At 40.0% G+C, this 21,141-nt stretch overlaps 2 protein-coding genes across 2 annotated transcripts in view; both read right to left on the reverse strand.

The window, feature by feature from the left end:
- Positions 1–21,136, reverse strand: part of rtn4ip1 (reticulon 4 interacting protein 1) — a 22,267-nt gene extending 1,131 nt beyond the window's left edge. Inside the window, exons 1-8 of the mRNA XM_024261215.2 lie at positions 20,604–21,136; positions 19,530–19,681; positions 12,654–12,722; positions 12,246–12,370; positions 12,035–12,083; positions 4,112–4,248; positions 3,850–4,033; positions 300–392 (exon numbers count right to left, since the gene is read on the reverse strand). Coding sequence (XP_024116983.1) covers positions 300–392; positions 3,850–4,033; positions 4,112–4,248; positions 12,035–12,083; positions 12,246–12,370; positions 12,654–12,722; positions 19,530–19,681; positions 20,604–20,865 — 1,071 coding nt within the window. The 5' untranslated portion in view covers positions 20,866–21,136. The remainder of the gene's footprint in view (positions 1–299; positions 393–3,849; positions 4,034–4,111; positions 4,249–12,034; positions 12,084–12,245; positions 12,371–12,653; positions 12,723–19,529; positions 19,682–20,603) is intronic.
- On the reverse strand, positions 13,349–16,977 carry LOC112138628. The gene is made up of 2 exons (XM_024261210.2): positions 16,028–16,977; positions 13,349–15,346 (listed from the first exon to the last, which is right to left on the reverse strand). The coding sequence occupies exons 1-2, from the start codon at positions 16,946–16,948 to the stop codon at positions 13,832–13,834; spliced, it is 2,436 nt and encodes an 811-aa protein (XP_024116978.1). The 5' UTR covers positions 16,949–16,977; the 3' UTR covers positions 13,349–13,831.
- Positions 21,137–21,141: the final 5 nt, after the last annotated feature.

Below are 21,141 nucleotides of genomic sequence, written 5' to 3' on the forward strand. Positions count from 1 at the left end.
GCCTTTGCTGCGGGGTCTAGAGGGGTGGCTCGGGGAGTGGGCGGTCTGCCCCCGTCTGGTAGGGGGGCGTTCTGTGGGGAGCGGGGGTCCCATTAGGTACGGGGCCTGGGGGGTCTGGCTTGTTGGGTTCTCCACTGAGACATCGGTGTGGGCCGCGGCTGGTCTGGCTGCCTAGGTCCCGTGGGTGCCTGACCAGTGCGCTTGAGGGCGGGGACTCGGATTTTCAAATGTTGAAGTTCATAAAAAGACAAATGAACATTTGAGTCTTTCTGCCCTCACCGTTCCTGGATAACTCATACCTGTCCTTTCTCAACCAGGTCTCTGACTTCATCCAGTGCAGGACCACTCGGTGCAAAGAATCCCCAGCGGTAGTGAACTCCTTTGAGGAGGTGCTAAAAGGAAACAAAGACAGCAAATGCATGAAGACATGGAGAAAGTCCCTCAAACTAAAGCAGTGCTTCTCTATTATCTCCCCCCATGAGGAACACCCAGCCCCCCGTCAACTTTCTGCTGCAAATATCATTGGTATCATTAGTCAGTTTGCTCAAATTAAACATATATCTCTTCAAGATATTCTACCTTTATTATCACTATAGAATAATGAATAAAAATTCCCCAAACTTCTAAATAAACTTCCAAAACTTTCAGACAAAGTAAAAACAACAGCCTTTTCTGGAATTCTGGTTTTTCTCAGAGATTCAGTTCCTTTGCATCTGCTGACCTAAAACATCAGCTCTTTCTGCTACAAAATAAATGGCTTTTTAGGTTGTTTTTGATTTATTTAATTCATTATCAACAAGTAGGATTATGCACAAAATCCATAATGTAAACATGTTTTTATTCATATAAAGTGTAAATGATGCATATGCTGTTATTTATCCCTTCCAGATAGAATGTACAAAATACCTGAAAAAAGAACTAGCTATTAACAATTTAACTCTATACATATGAATCTTTTTTACTTTGAAATGAACACAAAACTCTGCAACCACAACCCAAAATACAAATAACCACTAAATAAAGATTTTTATTCACAATAACATAAAGAAAGACAAAAGAGTCTGAGCTTTGAGGATGCAGTCTGGTTTCTTCTGACAGTGATGATCTGTGTTAGAGCAGATTCTGCACAGGTTGGTTGTAGAGATGTAGAATTATTTCCTGCAGATTCTCTTCCTTCATACTACCAAAAGTCAAATGGTCCCAGCTTTTTCTTCTTTTCTAATGTCTCTTATTTTCTTTATGATTTGTGTTGATGTCTCTCTTTCTCTCCCTCGTCTCTTGTGCTGCTGCACGTGTAAGCCCCGCCCCCCACTCCCGCACACGCTCAGTGCAAACCACAGCAGCAAGCAAGTATATGCGGCTTGAAGAGAGTGAAATAAAATTAAAAAAAAAAAACACAAAACAGAAGTAATAAGGACAAAGAAGACAGCCAGTTTTTGCTGTCTTGTTTTTCTCTCTCTTTCTCTCCGTTTCTTTTCATCTGTTAAACATTTTTCAATCGCAATTCTTGAAGTTTAATAGAATCTTTCTCCTTTCTGTGCGCGGATATCACTGTCACCGACGGTCCTCCCATCAACTGTTTAGTAACTAGCATAAATGGCATGATCCCCGGGTTTGTCCTGTGCCCCCGCCCCACAACCACCACATTTGAGAAACACTGAACTACAGTATTCACTTTGTAAATGTGAAAATAAGAAAGTCGGAGTTGATTGATTTGATAGGTTTCTGAAGTGAAACTAAGAGTTGTTTCATGGAGTCAGTCTGGACTCTACACTCACATGTGATCCTTCTGTGGAGAACAACTGCTTTGACTTACAGAACTTCCTTTAATCAGCATGTTATTTATCATTTATCTTTGCATCAATTAGACTTACTTGATTTTTTCCCTCATTTTAATTTGCCTCGAACTTTACTGTTACAATGTTTGAAAGTACCTCAACACAATGGTTGCATTTCTGAGTTCAATATTAATGTCACACCTGCCCTTACAGGTAGATAGAGCAGTCTGTGGGACGTGGACGGGCACATGCACTCATTGGAGTAACACATAAGAACCAGGATTAGTGTCTGAACCCCAAAGTCACAAAGCTTCATGTTTCATTGGGTAAACAAATTCTGAATGCTTTTTCATCCAGGATGGTTCCACAGCAGAAAAAGTTTTTAAAAAGTCCACTGATTTTTTTTTTTTGTTATTGAAAATGTGTCGCCTCTTATGCAAAACTTATTTTTCCAATTAAGTGTGTGTGTGTGTCTCAGTCTGACAGCTGTTTACCAAACTAAACATATCAGACGAATGTCAAACTGCCTGTTGATGGGAAGAGCATTGTCTCACTTCTATTATGATATGCTAAGTCAAATGAAGAGTGTATCTGGTACAATCCATCCATTTTGATCAGGAGGGAAACTCAGACATTTGCATGAACCACTTCAGAGACCTGTGTTGTTACAGTCTTCTGCCTCCTACATCATGGATGACATTACACACAGTGGGGAAATCATACAAAACTCTGTCATTTCCTGGATCCTTTATCTAAACATTGTCTCTCTTGGTTGAAATGGATCTCTGATGAACATTACAGACCTCTCAGCTCTTGCTCTCAGTGACTGACAAAAACTTTTATTTTAGCCTGCTAAAGCAACAATCAAACATCCAAAAGGACATCTTTTGAGAAGCATTTTATTAGTTGTTCTTGCATTCACACTGGGCATGTGTTGTGTATTCAAGAACACGTTATAGGCGGTTTCATGAAGGTACATTCAGCTGGTGGTGTTCACGCCAGACAAACAGGGAGAGGCTGTGGTCTTTTTCCTGCTTACTAGCGCTCGTCAAGCCTCATTTCAGGCTTCTGCGTCCAGAACTCTCGCGTTCATGCATCACTACACAAGTTTTTCAGTCCAGTCGCAGCCTCTGCGTATGAAACGGGCGTCCATTGATGGCGTGCTGGAACTTCAACCAATTGAACTTTAGACTGCTGAAGCACAAAAAGACTGAACTGTGACCAATCAGGGACTCCGATTGGTAGTGATGTGTGGGTAGCGTCCTTTACATAACACAGAAGAACCAACTATTGTAAACATGATCATGAAGGAGAAATTATTACTGTATTTTCCAGAGTACAAGTGGCAAGTGGCAAAAAATGTCTAATCAAGAAGAAGAAAACCATATATACGTCGCTCTGGAGTAGTGCTGCCACGATTAGTCGACTAATCGACTGTTTACAGGGAAAATAACAAATAAATGAGCCTATTTATTTCTAAAAAAAACCCACAAATAAGTTGCTTCTGAGTATAAGTCGCACCCCTAGCTAAACTATGAAAAAAACTGCGACTTATACTCCAGGAAATACGGTACTTGCCTTTTTCTGCCCTGCTGGCATTCTCTGATACCAAGTTTGTCATATATTGGTAAATGGCATGTACTTGTATAGCGCTTTCTACCCTCCTTCGAGGGCCCAAAGCGCTTCACAGTCACAGACCCATTCACCCATTCACACACACATTCATACACTGGTGGTGTGTGAAAAGAGCTGCGAAAGAAAACGTCTGAAGCAGTATTCACGGGATTTGCACCGACCGCTTTAGCTGGCAGACAAGCTCTAGCAAACAGTAAAAAAGAAGAAGAATCTCCTTCCTGCCACTCAAGTCACACATGTTCAGTGTGAACAAGACGGGACAGATTCAAACTTCATTAACTAAGTGAGTAAAAGCTCAGAAGGACATTGATCATGTTAACAGTTAAAAAAATGACAGTAAATCAAAGAACATAAACACTGAAGCTCCGGTGTTAAAGGGTTAATACTGAGGAACCCACAGGTTTACAACACATCCACGTCACTGAAGCGGCGTTACCTTCAGGGCTTTGGAGGCCACTGTAGCTGCAGTCTGCATCATGCCATCAGCCACCCCCAGCCTGTCAGTGTTCTGCATGAAGGGTGTCACAAGGGTGACATACTTCGATCCACTCCAAGGCTTCAACAGGCCGAGTGCCCAGCGCTCCGTGTCCCCCCCAACATTATCCAGGATCAGGTCAAATCTCAAAAAAGTGGAAGAAGAAATGAGCAGTGGTCTGAATGCAGCAGCTCCACCACGCCTGTGACAGAGAGGCTCTTACTTTTCTAGCGCAGAGAGCGAGACTTCAACAGGTCCGTCTGTGTAGTCTACAGCGTGGTCTGCTCCCAGCCCTCTCACAAACTGCTCGGCATTCTGGGAGCAGGTGACTGTCACATGGGCTCCCCAGGCCTTCAGAAGCTGAAAACAGGTCAACATTCACAATGTGACTGATGTTCATGGTTTCAGAGTCAGACTATAATGTCGTGGAGCGGAATTTAAAACGAGGCAGATAAATACGACAACGTTATTCACAAAACAGTCACAGAAATGTTATTTAATCATTATAATAACAAGTATGAGTCCACTTTGCATAGAACTTTATTAGTAGTGTCTTTGTAACATGACATAGCCAGGGTTGAGCCCACAAGAGCCCCATCACTAAAATATATTGGACTGGATATTAATAAAAGACCATTTGCGCTTTAGTTCCAAATATATATTCTGCCTAATACTGATTCTTTTTTATTTTTGATGTATTGTGTGAATTGAACTTCTTGCACATTCATCTTTGTATTCAGGGGCCAATTAGCATTTTTCTTTCTTTTTGTTTTGTTTTTGTTTGTCTATAGTGCTGCCACAAACGATCATTTTAATAGTAGACTAATCACAGATTCTTTTTTCAGAGTAGTCGACTAATCGTGTCATTCATAAAGTGGATGTAAAGCACACATCTTAACCATCTTTAGCTTTAAACGAAGTAAAAATAAAGACAATAGTTCATTAAACATTTAATGAATCCTGAATTTTCTGTCCTTCATTAGTTTCTGGGATTAAAACAAGATTAAATCAAATGAGAGAGATCGGGAATATACGTTCCATCAAACTAATTGTGACAGGTGCCCCGCCCCTAAAGATGACATAACAATTTAATATAGCAATTTAATTTTTATATATAAAGGGTATATTCCAACATGAATTACCATCAGTTTTTTGTGCAGGTTGAACGTACATACGTATGATTAACATCCGCTATGTTTTAAAAACATGAAACATTAATAAAAACATGCATCGAAGAACCAAACTAGTATGCTACTCGCGAGTTGCTAGCACCCACTTTAGCACACAGTTCACGGTTCCCAGCCTGAATTCTCTCTATCAAAATGCGATTCTGTCCTGCGATGATTCCTCTCCATCGGATTATTTTAGCGTGGTTAAGTTAGTTTCATATTCGACATTCGTCACACATTCAGCGATGAACGGCAATATTCGTCACACACCTTTGCTAAAAAATACCAAAATTGTTTTTTGCTGATAACACAATAAACATTTCACATGACTCGTTTTCATTATTCACAATCCACGCAACGAGCAGACCACCGCAAATGCCACTTCAATGAGAGCTTCGCCGGAGCACTTTGCCTGAGCTGCTGCTGAAAGTAAGGGACTTCAATTCAATTTGTATAATAACAGCTGAATAAAAAAAACCCAAACAACCAACAATCCTCTTACAAGTTATGTACTTTACTATCAAATCACTTCTTTTTGTAATGGCTTTTTCTGTGTAAATCAGAGAAATATGAAACCATCTCAAATTAATTAGAGAAGATGGAGCAACTTTTACAACCAATTTTATGACCCCTAGAGGTCAAATAGGGATTTACACTAATAAAAATTACTCTTCCTTTTGCAATAGCCTTTTCTGTCTAAATCATAGAAACATGAAACCACCTCCATTCAATAAAGGAGGAGAGGGAGCAACTTTCACAACCAATTTTATAACCCCTAGAGGTCAAATATAGAACTACACTCTAGAAATTACTCTTTTTGTAATAGCTTTTTCTGTGTAAATCAGAGAAACGTGGAAGCACCTCCATTTAATAGAGGAGGAGATGGAGCAACTTTCACAACCAATTTTTTGACCCCTAGAGGTCAAATAGGGATTTACTCTCATAACAATTAGTATTGATTTTGTAATAGCTTTTTCTTCGTAAATCATAAAAATATGTAACCATCTCCGTCTATTAGAGGGGTAGATGGAGAAACTTTCATAACCAATTTTTACCCCTAGAGGTCAAATAGGGAATTACACTCATAAAAATTAGTATTCTTTTTGTAATAGCTGTGTTTTTTGTAATGCTGTCTTCCCATTATATGACCTTGGGAAGCATTTCCACTGTAGTTAGTCTCAATGAAAACAGTTGATCGCCAAAGAAGCTGGAGTCATGACTTCTTATTTTAAAAACACTGACACATTGAAATAAAAACTTGTTTTTAAAGCATGAACTATCTATGTTGAGCTACTGACTAGCATTTTGAGACTCACTTTTATAGGTTACCTAGTATGTTTTGCAGGTTGTACTAATAGTTTTGAGAAATGCCTGAGGACTGCTGCAAACTTCAATACTGTTGTGACAAATATACTAAACTAAATTTAACACATTATTTGATAAAGGTATAAGCAGAGTCCCCAATACTCCCAGGGCAAGGAAATCCCACTTGTTCACAGTTGCAATGCTTAGCTTTTGATAAAGTCGTTTATTCATAACTTAAATTGCAATTTTAATCATTGCTGATCCAAAAACAGAATGGGTTGATTTGCAATTTGAGTCTTCACCTAATTCTTCAATTATGACGCTTATGTCCCAGATAGGCACACTAGATTTAGCATAGGGGAACCAACCACAAATGGGCCGTAACACACAACAAACTGGACACCAAGATAACAAGGATCAAAGTTTATTACAAAATGGAAATTATGTGTCTTCTGAAGCAAGAACAAGATGAACTGATTACTTTGCTGGGTCAAAAAAAATAGGAAAAAAAAGGTACTTTTATATGTTATCTAAAAGTGATGCTGAAAAACTCATCCATGCATTTGTTACGTCTAGACTGGATTACTGTAACTCTTTACTGATAGCATGCCCTAAAAGTTCTTTAAAAAGTTTTCAGCTTGCCCAGAATGCAGCAGCAAGATTGTTAGCAGGAACTAGCAGAAGAGAACACATCACTCCTGTGTTAGCCTCTCTCCACTGGCTCCCAGTTGAATTTAGAGTAAAGTTCAAAATCCTCCTGTTAACATATAAGGCTCTGAATGGTGTGGCCCCATCCTATATTAGAGATCTCATAGTTCCTTACCAGCCAATCAGAACACTTCGCTCACAGAATGCAGGACTGCTTGTAGTTCCTAGAATTTCTAAAAGTACAGTTGGAGGTAGAACCTTCAGCTATCAAGCCCCTGTTCTATGGAATAAGCTCCCAGCTCATGTCAGAGAGGCAGGTACAGTTTCTACCTTCAAAACTAGCCTTAAAACATTCCTATTTGGACAGGCGTTCTGCCAGACTAGCCAGTAATCATAGAATAATTAACATAATGCTCCCATACTGTTCTGAAGTTTGGGGAAATAATTATTATAATCACATACTTCTCCAATATATGCTTGCAATATAAATTATGAAATATGTATATTCTCTACATAATAACATAGAAGGCTGCTAGAAGTTAGAAGCTGGGGAAAGTATGGTGCACTGGGGCTCTGTCCTCTTTTCCATCTACTTCTCCTCTCCTCTACTTTTTTATTTACTTCTAATTGTATGCCTTTGTTGGTGGTGCAGTATAATTCACATGTTTTTCCTTCTCTCCGACTCCCCTGTGGGAGACCGGGAGAGATTGCAGTTTCCGGGAGACTTGTTGGTGATCCTGACGAAGCCCCGCCCATCTGGATGAAGCCCCGACACCATCCTGCATCTCTGAGTGAGAGTGATTCCTGGTGGGTCGTCTGTCCTCCTGCTCCTGGTCGTGGACTGCAGTTCTGCTTCATCTGGACTATGGACTTAATCATCACTCGTCCCTCAGCTCTATATGAATGAACTCTACTCATATATGCAGTTTTAGCAGCTAACTTTTCTTTAACCGTTCTGGTATCGCCTGTCCGTCCTGGGATGGGATCTCTCCCTCATGTGGGAATCCCTAAGGTTTCTTCTTTTTTTCCTGACTCAGGTTTTTTTAGGAGTTTTTCCTTACCGCGAGGGAGGGTCTAAGGACAGGGATGACCGTTCTTTATAGTCTGTTTAGTTTTTACCTATTGTGCATATTTTATGACTCCATCTGTGCATCTGTAAAAACTACAGGCATGAAGCCCAATGAGGCAAATTGAATTTGTGATATTGGGCTATATAAATAAAATTGAATTGAATTGAATTGAATTTGAACCTTAGCCAGGCATAAAATAAGTCTTGGAAACAGCTGACCCAGCCACATCGACAGTCAGAGTCAGCAGCTCCATGCTAAGGGTATCTAGACAAAATCAAACTACTATTCAAAGAAAACAAACAAAACTATACAAGGTCTTTTCCCAGGGTAAAATAACAAAACACAGTAGTGCAATACTGCTGAGGTCCAGGAGAGAAAAAAATTAATATAAAAAAAAAAAAAAAAACTACACAGAACCAACTGATCTTCACTCTCGATCTTTCCTCTCTGCCTACCTGCTTGCCTGCTTTTCTGCTCTTCTAGACAAGATAAGCCAGCATATGGTAATCATAAAGATTTGTCAACACCTGCCAAATGAGCAGAATAACAGGCAAAGAGTGTTGCACATCGACTGCAACAGTCATAACAGACATAAAAGCCATGGGTTTTCACCCGTGCAGTGATGAGGAGAAATATAAAGCATAACTTTTTTTTTATTAATATGTAACTGTTCAAGTACTATAGTACAATTACAATATTAAGAATTAAGGAAAACTGCTATGTGTTGAGGGGAAGGTCTTTTTCAAAATAGTGTCTCAACGGCTAATGGAATTCCTCCTGAAGAACGGCTACATCGACACCTCAGTACAGAAGGGGGCGTCCCAGGTGTACCAGGATGCCTAGAACACACCGGGGTGGTTTCCCAGCTGATCCGGGAGGCAAGGGAAGGCAGAGGAGACTTGGCAAAACTCTGACTGGACCTAACAAATGCTTATGGATCCATCCCCCACAAGCTTGTCGAAACGGCACTGAAAAGACATCATGTGCCAGAGGCCATCACCAGCCTCCTCATGGACTATTGTAATAACTTCCAACTGAGGGTAACATCGGGAGCATCAACTTCTGCCTGGCAACGTCTGGAGAAGGGCGTTATAACAGGCTGTACCATCTCAGTGCCACTCTTCTCCCTAGCTATGAACATGATTGTGAAATCAGCTAAGTTTGGAATGTAGAGGCCCCATGTCAAGATCTGGCACTTGTCAGCCCCCATAAGAGCATTTATGGACGACCTCACAGTGACTGCAACCACAGTTCCTGGTTGCAGATGGCTGCTGCAGGGGTTAGAACAACTTATCTCTTGGGCTAGGATGAGCTTTAAGCCTGCAAAATTTAGGTCGCTGGTCCTGAAGAAAGGCAGGGTGGCTGATAATTTCCGCTTCACTATCGGAGGGACACCACTTCCAACTGTGACGGAGAAACCTGTTAAGAGCCTGAGTAAGGTCTTCAACAGCTCCTTAAGAGACACAAACGCACTGCAGCAAACCAGGGAGAAGCTGACAACATGGCTTGTAGCAAGAGACAAATCAGGACTTCCAGGAAAGTTTCAAACCTGGATCTACCAACATGGAGTACTGCCGAGGCTCCTTTGGCTCCTGCTCGTCTACAAGGTGCCCATGTCAACTGTGGAGAAACTGGAATAAACCATCAGTCACTTCCTCCAAAGGTGGCTAGGGCTTCCGCAATCTCTCAGCAGTATTGCCCTGTTTGGCCATTCCACCATGCTGCAGCTTCCAATCAGTGACCTGTCAGAGGAGTTTAAGGTCACAAGAGCCAGGGAGCTGATGATGTACCGAAAAAGTTTCTTCAGCAGGAATTATGGTGAAAACTGGAAGGAAGTGGAAGGCACAGGAAGCAGGAAACAGAGCCGAGGCACGACTGCAGCATAGCGTCTTGGTTGGCAATATTGCTGTGGGCTGAGCAGGATTAGGCAGATTTGTCAATCCCAGCTACAACAAAGCTAGAGGAAGAGAGAGAAGGCAAATGGTGCAAGACGAGATCGGAGCAGAGGTGGAGGAAGAGCGCCGGATCGAGATGGTGGCAATGCACCAGCAAGGTGCCTGGACAAAATGGGAGCACGTTGAAGAACGTAGAATCACCTGGTCAGACCTCTGGAGATGCGAACCACAGCACATCAAGTTCCTCGTCCAGTCAGTATATGACGTTCTCCCAAGTCCAACCATTCTGCAGCGATGGGGTTTATCAGATACCGCGGCATGCCAACTTTACCAGAAAAGAGGCACCCTAGAATACATCCCTAGCTCTTGCTCAAAGGCTTTGGTGGAAGGACGGTACCACTGGTGTCATGACCAGGTCCTCAGGGCTCTGGCAGACTCAGTCAGCGCGGCTATCACCAACTGTAAGTACCAGCACACCTCCAAGCAGTCCATCACCTTCGTCAGAGCAGGAGAGAAGACATGGCAGCAGCCAAGCCCCACAGGAGGGCTTCTCACGACGGCTGGGAATGAAAACTCCAAGTCGACCTGGGAAGACAACTCAAGTTCCCAGAACACATCACGACCACTGCACTGCGCCCAGACATGATATTAACATCAGAGACTTCAAAGCATGTACTTTTGATTGAGCTCACTGTCCCCTGTGAAGACAGGACGGAGGAGGCATATGAACGCAAGAGGGCCAAGTACGCTGAGCTAGTGGCTGAATGCCGGAGCAATGGCTGGAAAGCCCGCTGCGAACCAGTTGAAGTGGGGAGCCGGGGTTTTGCTGGCCAGTCCCTACCATGCACCCTCAAGCTCCTTGGGATGAAAGAGCAGCTGTGCAGAAGAGCAATAAAAAACATAATTGAGGCTGCAGAGAAAGCCTCAAGATGGCTTTGGATTCAGAGGGGGGATCCATGGAGTAGTGGGTCACTTGGACACAAGTCAGGGGCTGATCACCCCTGACTGGGTCGCCCGAGCGAGGGTGTTTGATGATCAAAGACCTGAAACACCCCATGACCTCGGGTTCATCACTGATGATGTGTCCAAAGAAAAAGAAAAATGTCTTTTACCATCTTGCATATTCCAAACTATCCAGTTTTAAATCAGGGCCGTTTGGATGAACACAGAGCGTATATCATAGTGATGGTAAATGTTTTAGATATGTGAAAATGGGCAATATCCCGCGGCACACCTGACCATCTCTCACGGCACACTAGTGTGCCGCAGCACACTGGTTGAAAAACACTGCTCTAGGAGTTAAAACATTGGTTGTGAAAGTTGCTCCCTCTCCTCCTCTATTGAATGGAGGTGGTTTCATGTTTCTATGATTTAGACAGAAAAGGCTATTACAAAAAGAAGAGTAATTTTTATTAGTGTAAATCCCTATTTGACCTCTAGGGGTCATAAAATTGGTTGTGAAAGTTGCTCCATCTTCTCCTCTAATTAATTTGAGATGGTTTCATATTTCTCTGATTTACACAGAAAAAGCCATTACAAAAAGAAGTGATTTGATAGTAAAGTACATAACTTGTAAGAGGATGTTGGTTGTTGTTTGGGTTTTTTTTATTTTTTATTCAGCTGTTATTATACAAATTGAATTGAAGTCATGTGATTATTCACCATAACTAAAAAAATTGTGATAGTTGGCTAATGACTAACATATTTTAACTTTGTTCTAGAAATAAATGATTAGAAACAGAATGTTATAATGTGTGCATCTGAGATTGTTTTTTTAGTCAAATCCCACAGTTTTTTTTTTTTTTTTAAATAAGCATTTCCAGAGGTTTTATGGAAAACTCCCACTTGCACTTGCAGCTCGGATTTAAAGTCACAGGCAGTCAACAAGCTTTAGCCTTCTCGCTCTTGCAGCTTTTTTAATAAAAGATCGTGATAAAACGATCTCTCAAAAATGACAGATCGTCAGCTTTGGAGATCGTAAGACGGTTTTATATCGTCATATCGCCCACCCCTAGTAACATCATTAGAAAATAGGTACCCCACATTTACCCCAACATACCTGTATTGCAAATGTCCCCACACCGCCAGAACCTCCAAGTATCAAAATCCTGCAGAGTTTAGAGGAGAAGCATTTCACTAAAGTGTTCATGATTTTAGTATTAAAACCATTTTGTGTCTGCTGTCCACCCAGTGTTGCTGCATTTGCGAGTGGAATCATTTTGAGTGGAAATGTTGAGTGTGGGCTGGTGGGCATGCTCGCTACACCTCACCGTTTGTTGCCACAGTTCTCCTTGCGGAGTCCGCCTGTGTTAACCAGAGCTGACCAGGCAGTGGTTGCAACGTAAGGAATGGCTGCTGCCTCTGTGTGACTCAGAGACTTTGGTTTCCAAGATATCTGTCAACAAAACACAGCGGAAGTGACAAGAGAGAGCTGCCATATCAGCAGAACAAATACCAAACCTTTGCTATGGTGTGCATGTTTTTATGAAAGAAAGAACAAATGGGCTCATTGAGAGCAAGCTTCTTCCTGGAGCCAAAGAACTCGACAAATTCAAACATGAAGACAGTAAGGAACTGATGTTGGTATAAATATCAAATGTCAAGCACATAGAAGAGATATTCACCATCTAAACACAGAGGCAGGAATATGACGTGTTCAAGTGTCTGCTGAGTCATACCTCATTTGCACTTAGCACCACAAATTCAGCCAAGCTGCCCTGTTTCCACGGCGGGATGGCAGCCCACACCTGTGAGAGCAAAAAGGCCAGCGCTCAATGATGACAAACGATTCTCAAGTCTTTCTGCATCAGCAATCTTAACTGTTCTCTTTCATTACCGTGGACAGGCTAAACTCTGCAAAAACACTCCAATCTATTTAGCCTAAAACCTGGAAACAGGGTAACAGGAAATGTAATGTTTCGTTTTCTAAATAGGAAAAAATAGAGCATATGTTTCCATAATTCCCCATGATTTGTTTTTGATTTGTTGTTTTCCGGATTCCTTCCCGTCCCCATTCGGTTTTAGTCTGAATCCCTCCTCTTCAACGAGGTGAGCAATCTCTCTCGAATGTGACTAATGATTGATTGATTGATTGATTGATTGGTTTATTTCAAGCATAGATTGAACAATACAGGACAAAACACAATTATTTCAAACTCATTACAGAAACAAATGCATTGATTAGAAAATAGAAAACGAAAATAAAACACATTTATGTCACATTTTCTTCATTCATTTTTGTGATAATTAACTAAAGTCAGTAGAGTTTGATTGATTGCTTGAAAAGGAGTGGGAAGAAGCGAACTTATATAATCCCACCCCTACTTAATTACTTAATTTCAATGTTTAGCATAACTATGTAATCCGGTTGTTGTTTTTTTTTTTTTTGTAATTCCCAATAGTAAAGTGAAGTGCTTGTTGATTATTGATTAATCTCATCAAACATTATTTCAGTAAACAGTAACATCCATCATACATCATTTAACAGATATACAATACTCATTGATTATCATCAAAATACAAATGCAGAAAAAATAATCATTACACATTGAGATCAAGTTTTAAAGTAACAATAGAGTTCTTATTGATCATTCTCTGAAAGAATTATTATATATTTTCAGTAAACATTATTGATTCACACAATTTACAATCATCATTGATTATCTTTAGAAAACATAATTACAATAATCTTGTAATCATTGCTACATATTTTGGATCAACTAAAGAAAATTAATACCATAGTGAATGTAAACATTTCAGTAATCATCACAGCATATTACCTAACATAAAACTCATTGATTGATTGCAAAAATCTTTGATTATTTCATCACATTCAAGTTCAGACATTTGGAATTTTTCAAACAACAGTTGATCTTTTCGTCTTATCTTCATATTGTGAAATTAGAGTTTCTTTATACATTTTCTTGAACTTATAAATGCTTGAACATTGTTTGAGCTCATTACTTAACTTGTTCCAGAGTTTAGTGCCACACACAGAAACACAAAAACTTTTCTTTGTGGTTCTTATCAATCTGACCTTGAAGTTCCTGCATCCTCTCAGTTTGTATCCCCCCTCATTTTCTAAGAACTGTTTTTGGATATTGTACGGTAATGTTTTCCCACTAGCTCTGTATAGTAACTGTGCAGTGTAAAAATCAACAAGATCATACAGTTTTAAAATTCTGGATTGATAAAATAAATTGTTAGTGTGATCAAGATAACCGGCTTTATGTATGATTCTGATGGCTCGTTTCTGAAGCAAAAAGAGAGGATGCAGTGAACTCTTATAATTATTACCCCAAACTTCTATACAGTAGGTGAAATATGGTAATATTAAGGAGCAGTACAATAAATATCTACAGTTGTATTCTAATATATATTTAGATTTATTTATAATTGAAATACTTTTTGAAACTTTAGTTTGTATGTGTCTGATGTGTGGCTTCCAACTCAGTTTTTTATCAATAACAATCCCTAAGAATTTCATTTCTGTAACACTTTCAATTAAGTCATTGTTAACTTTAATTGAGAGCTCTGTGTTGGCTTTGTAATTACCAAAAAACATCACTTTAGATTTGTCCAGATTCAAAGATAGTTTGTTGTAATCCATCCATGATTTTATTTTGATTAACTCTGTGTTCAACACATTGATAAGTTCCCTTTGATTGTCTGTAGAATAGAAAATATTTGTGTCATCAGCAAATAAAATGAGTTTTAAAAGTTTTGAAACATTGAATATATCATTGATGTAGATATTGAACAGCAGCGGGCCCAGAATTGATCCTTGTGGGACACCACAACTTATCCCTTTGGCCTCTGATGTGAATTCATTAATCTTGACAAATTGTTTTCTTTCTGTTAAATAGCTTTTGACCCAACTTAGTGCTACTCCTCTGATCCCGTACACCTCCAGTTTTTCCAGTAGGGTGTCATGATTCAGAGTGTCAAATGCTTTTTTTAAGTCAATGAAGATTCCAGCTGCATATTTCTTTTTATCCAGAGCGTTTGTGATCTCCTCTACAGCATCAATGATAGCCATTGAGGTTGATCTGTTTTCTCTGAAACCATATTGGTTTTCATTTATTATGTTATATTTATCAATGAATTTAGCTAATTTGTCATTGAATATCTTTTCCAGAATTTTTGAGAATTGTGGAAGGAGAGAAATAGGTCTATAGTTTGTAAACAGGTGTTTGTCTCCACTCTTATAGATAGGAATCACTTTTGCCATTTTCATTTGGTTTGGGAATCTCCCAGTTTGTAAAGATAAGTTACATATGTATGTTAGAGGCTTAGAAATACTGTTAATCACCTTTTTCACCACCGTCATATCGATATCATGACAATCTGCTGAGTTTTTACTCTTGAATTTATTAACGATTGATATCAGCTCATTTTCATTCACATCAGAGAGAAAGATGGAGTGTGGGATCCTAGCGCTGGATGGAATATTTTCTATGTTGGTTTTGCACTTTGGAATTTCTGCTGCCAACGCTGGACCCACGTTTACAAAATAGTTGTTAAGACCGTTTGCTGCTTCATTCCTAGAATAGGTTTGACCCTTCTCATCTGTAAAGTAATCTGGGTATGTTCGTTTTTTTGTCCCTTTTTTTATGATGGTGTTTAATATTTCCCAAACTCGCTTCACATTGTTTTTATTTTCATTCAGTAGATTATTATAGTACACTTTTTTACTGTGCCGTGTTATTTCAGTCAGTTTATTTTTGTAGGATTTGTATCTCTGTTCATTTTCTCTCGATCTTTGTTTTAAGAACTTTTTATAGAGGTTATTTTTCTTTTTACAAGCATTTTGTAGACCAGTGGTTAACCAAGGACATTTAGCAAATTTGTTCTTGATTTGATAAATTGGACAATTCTTGTTGTATAGTGAGATGAATATTTCTAAGAAACATGTATAAGCAGTGTCCACATCTTTCTCTTTGTACACAGAATTCCAGTTTTGTTTGGTTAGGTCGTTATTTAGAGAGTTCATTGTTTTTTCATTTCTTAACCTTTTATAAACTAATTCTTTGATTATTTTCTTTGTTTTTATATTGATGTCAGATAGTGTAAAAACTGGTAAATGATCAGTTATGTCACAAATCGTAAGTCCACTCATATAAGTGTTTTCTATGTTATTTGTGAATATATTATCAATGAGAGTAGTACTTTGAGCAGTGATTCTGCTGGGTCTAGTTATGGTTGGATATAAACTCATACTGTACATTCTGCTGATAAAGTCATCTGTTGCTTTATGGTTGCCTGGGTTTATCAGATCTATATTGAAATCTCCACAGATAAACAATATTTTGTTATTTTGAGAGTGAAACATTTTTTCCATCCAGTCACTGAACACTTCTAAGCTTGACCCTGGTGACCTGTATATACAGCTGACAATGACATTTTTCCCTGATTCATTACATACTTCAATTGTAATACATTCCAGTAATCCATCCACTGCAACTGACATTTTATCCATTACTGTGAACTTCAGATTTTTTTGCACATAAATTGCGACTCCTCCGCCTTTTTTGTTTACTCTGTTCACAAAACGAAGTTCGTAGTTTTCCAATTCAAAGTCAGCATCCTTGTCGCAGCTAAACCAAGTTTCAGATATGGTTATGATGTTAAAGGAATGTTCCAGATTCTGTAAATAGTCCTTGATGTCTCCAAAGTTGGTGTACATACTTCTGCTGTTAAAGTGGATGATTGACAGTCTTCCTTCTGGGTTAACAGAGTTTTTAAAGTCATCTATGCTATAATATTTGCAGTCCAGATTAACAGTGGAAAAGAATTGATCAGGGTCTATGTCATCTTGCTGGTTGTTATCATGATCATTGAATATATGAAGGTCAGGTTGCTGACGGTTCAGATCTGTCTGAAAGTCGTGCTCACAGTTGACTGTTGTAGAGATTGTGTTGGTGTTATCAGCCATTGTTAGTGAAGTTTGTCTCCTCACCTCGTAGACCAGCATTCATACTTATCTCTTGTTTAGACTGCAGTGGGAACAAACTTCTCCAGCTCCTCCAGGCTTCTGATGATGATGACCTTGGCTTGCTCAGGAGAGCCACAAAGCTTGGCGTAGATTTTTCCATCCCGTGTCCAGGTGTTTTGGAATTTTCCAATTTTTCTCAGGTAGCGGGCTCTTCGGGCGATGTCAGCATTGCGTTTAGTGAGATTCTCGTTGATAAAGACGTTGGATCCCTTCAGGTTTCTTCCTTGCTTCAGTAAAGCAACTTTGTGCTTCCGATTGACAAACCTCATGAGAATCGCAGGTCTGTCGGTCTCTCTTCTCTTTGGGAGTGGACGGCAGATCTCAAGGTTGTTTGTGTCCAGAGAAATTCCTTTGGACTTCAGGAAATCTTCCACCTGTTGCTCCACGGAGCTCGTCTCCTCTTCAGATTCTTCTCTGTTCCCTGCAGCCGCTGCATGTGCATATGACCGGGGCTTGATTTTCAATCCGGTGATGATCACATCATTAATCCTGGAATTTTGTTCTTGGTCATCCATTCGTTTGTCCAAGTTATCCAATCGGTTGACAGTCTGCTCATGCAGAGCTCGGAGCTGTCTCCCATCCTCCAGCATGTCCACAATGTCCTGGTACTGCTTCTTGAGGGCTCGAATTTCTTCAAGCATGAAATCAAGCAACTTCTTGATATCCTCCGAATCGTCCGTTGCTGGGGGTTTTTTCGGCGGCATGATCAGGAATTGTTTTTTAACAATATTTACTCTTTTTGGAGTAAATAGAGTTTTCGGTGTGCAGCTGCTCCTGCCTCCCTGCTGTCGTGGCGTATTCGGGAAGTTTTTGTATTTACTCTATGTTTGAAATCTTGCTTTGCAGACATTTTCAGAGACCAGAGGCTTGTCTTCAGGCTCTGTTAGGTTCCACACTTTTTAATCATCTATAGTGAGCTAACTGTAGGGCTGCCATGCAGCAGACCTGGGTTCAATCCCCGGGGTGTCCACTGATCTCCATCCGGATTGGGTCCTTAGGCAGGAATCTTGACGTTGCTTCCTAACAAGGTTCCCCTGTGCCTTTTAAATACAGGGTTGTGTCTGGAAGGGCATCCGGCGTAAAAACTCTGCCAAATCACTGATCTGAACTTTTGCAAAGATGGATGTGTATGTTGTACATATTTAGCATTTTGCAGCTCACTACCAGCTCCACTGAAAAAGTGTGTTATCCTGGGGCGGTGCTGTCAGCGCAGACTCTTCCTGGGAGGAGCTGTTCTCACTTTGTGACATCAGCTCGTGAAAACCAGCTCCTTTGTATGGGTTGGGAGGGGCTGGTGCTCAGAGAGCAGGTTTTTAGAGGATTGTTCAGAGAATGGATCAAAATTCTGCTTTTTTTCGTGAGGAATTAACATTCTAATATACTTAGATGCTCAAAAGGGACCGTTGGCAGGGAGTAAACTTGAGCTCTTTTCCCATCATGCCCTTGTTTACATGCTCTCCTGCTAGCTTACAGCCCCTCACAACACCAAGCCAACATTAATGTTTCAACAAACAGTGAGCAACAGCAGTTCTGATCCAGATTCCAGCTCAGAAGAGGAAAACAAAGACGTTCATGGATGTATTTGTCTGTAGGGGGATTCATCAGAATGGAGCGGAGCAAGGAGACTTTGGCCTGCTGATTGTAGCACTACGTCACACAAGCAAGCTTTTCCAAACATTGCCCTTTGCTACAGATTCACAATGGTTTGAATAAAGAAATACTCAGAAACACTACTGTAATCTTAATCTACTTCATATATGTCCATCATCAGAATATTGCAACAAGAACATGTAAAAAAAAAAACCACCATTTTCATTGGAGTGACTCTTCAAAAACGATGTTATTCTTAACAAACCCTTTCTTTCTTCGATCATCAATCTTCTGTGCGTCTGTCTTGACACTGTTGCTGCATCGTTCTAGTCCCTTCTCCCTTATGTTCCATGTCCCAAACTGTACACAATTCACCAGCATGTTTCACAAAATCTCGGTTCCCCTATTCCACCACGTCTGTTGGAAATCAACTTTGCTTGTTCTCAGTCAAACTTTGAGAATTTTTAATGGTTTTTAAGTGACCTTGGGGGCAAAACGGCACTAATCTGATTTTTTTTTTTTTAAACATTTGCTGGTAAATACCAGAGCTGCCACAAACGATTATTTTTATAGTCAACGGCTGAAAAGTTGCTGTATGTTAAAGACTTTGTGTTTAAGGGTCATCGGCAACACCTCAGGTGTTAAAGGGTTAAATCAAATGAGGTTGATATCTGAAACAAGGAACTATTTTTCACAAAATATAAAGTTTTGGTCTCAGTAACTCAAATATAAAAAAGAGCATTTTTTGGTGATGAACAATCACAACTTTGTTAAACTTTACTATGACTCTGATTCCATATAATACAAAGTAATGACTAATCAACTATTAAATTTGTCGTCGACTATTTTAATAGTTGATTAGTCGACTAATTCTGGAACACCCAATAAATACTGTAAGTAATTTAATGTAATGTGCTAAATGTATTTGTATTCCAAACAAAAACAATAAAATGGTGCATGTTTTCTTTACCTCATCTCTTTCTTGGAAGTATTTGACCTCCAGGCCACACTCCATGATGACCCCAGACACATCCCTACCCAGAATGAGAGGGAACTCCCCGCCTGACACTGTGATGCTCAGAGGATCTCTCTTCATGGAGAGAGTGGCAGCACCATAACCACCTGTAGGGCCAAAGAGGCGCAGGTTCAACTAACACCAACTGTGTCAATTACACTTCATTGAATGCAGGGGTGTCAAACTTCATCGCACGGGGGCCAAAATCCAAAACACACGTTGGGTCACAAGCTGAACAAGATAAACATTTATTGAACACTTTAATACTAAATTTTTAAAACTTTAAAACTGTAACTTTTTTACATAATTATGAACTATATATATGGCATTACCTCCGATAATGCTAGTGTGAATGTTGTAAGATGAATTTGGCCACTGAAGATGCTCAAATTAATAGCTGAAATCACTAAAGCTGATACCCAGCTAAAATAATAGCTAAATGCCAAATTAGCCTAAAAACTATTTAGTTAGATGAGCCAAAACAGCTAACCTGTATCTGAAATATTAGCTAAACTCCAAAATAGCCAAAAAAATCTTAGGAAGCCAAAAGAGTCCAAAAAGCTAGCAGAATGCCCATTTTTAAAACTTAAAAACTGTAACTTTTTTACGTAATTATGAATAAAACAGGCAGGAATATTATTCCAGAATAAATCATCTTAAACCTTAAATAACTTTCAATATTTTATTGTAAATAAAAATATATATTTTGTCAAAATTATACAACTTAGAAATGAGCGCAAGATAAAATGAACTTAAGGGCCGGATAGAATTATCTGGAGGGCCGGATCCGGCCCCCGGGCCTTAAGTTTGACACATGTGACTTAATGGGAAATGACAATAACGTGAACTAACATTTCCTGTTTGTTTCCACATTAGTCAAATGATGAATGTTAGGTACAAAACTAAGAGGAAATACGATGTTTGTTGAATGTGTTAAACCATAAATCAAATCTGACATCCCATCTTTCCATGCGACATAATTTCCTATCATGGAAGTGTTCCGCCATCATTCCCTCGGCGGGAGTTTACCTCTCATGCTGACATCCAGGGGGTTCAGCCCGGCAGCAAACACTTTGACTACCACCTCATTGGGATAGGTGATGGATGGAAAACTAGCATTCCGTGTGAACCGTAAGACGTCATTGCTTCCGTATTTGTCGATGACCCAGGCCGGCATGACATCCAGGCACCTGCTGGAGGTCCGGACCCGCCTGGAGGGGGGCACGCGCGCGCATGCTTTCCCAAACGGAAGCAGTAGACGTCTGGGCACTAACGTGTTGGCGGGAGTCATATTTACACTTCTCCAGAGGCCACAAAAACGACGTGACTGTCCATAAAACGATGATCTTTTACAGGCGATGACGGGGTCGTTTGCAGCCACCACTACATCACATTTGACCGAAAAACCTCGTTAAACAGGAACAAGAATCAATTTTAAATAAGATACTTTCTGCTTCGTTAAATACGAAAGAAATCCTACACGTGGTTCGTTTCACAACAGCGACAGTAGCTGGAGGTGTGTGCTGCTTCCGGAACCGGCTTCCACACCAATGGTTTGGGCCGGCGC

This window comes from Oryzias melastigma, unplaced genomic scaffold, assembly GCF_002922805.2.
Source record: "Oryzias melastigma strain HK-1 unplaced genomic scaffold, ASM292280v2 sc00184, whole genome shotgun sequence".
In the NCBI taxonomy this organism is placed as follows: domain Eukaryota; kingdom Metazoa; phylum Chordata; class Actinopteri; order Beloniformes; family Adrianichthyidae; genus Oryzias; species Oryzias melastigma.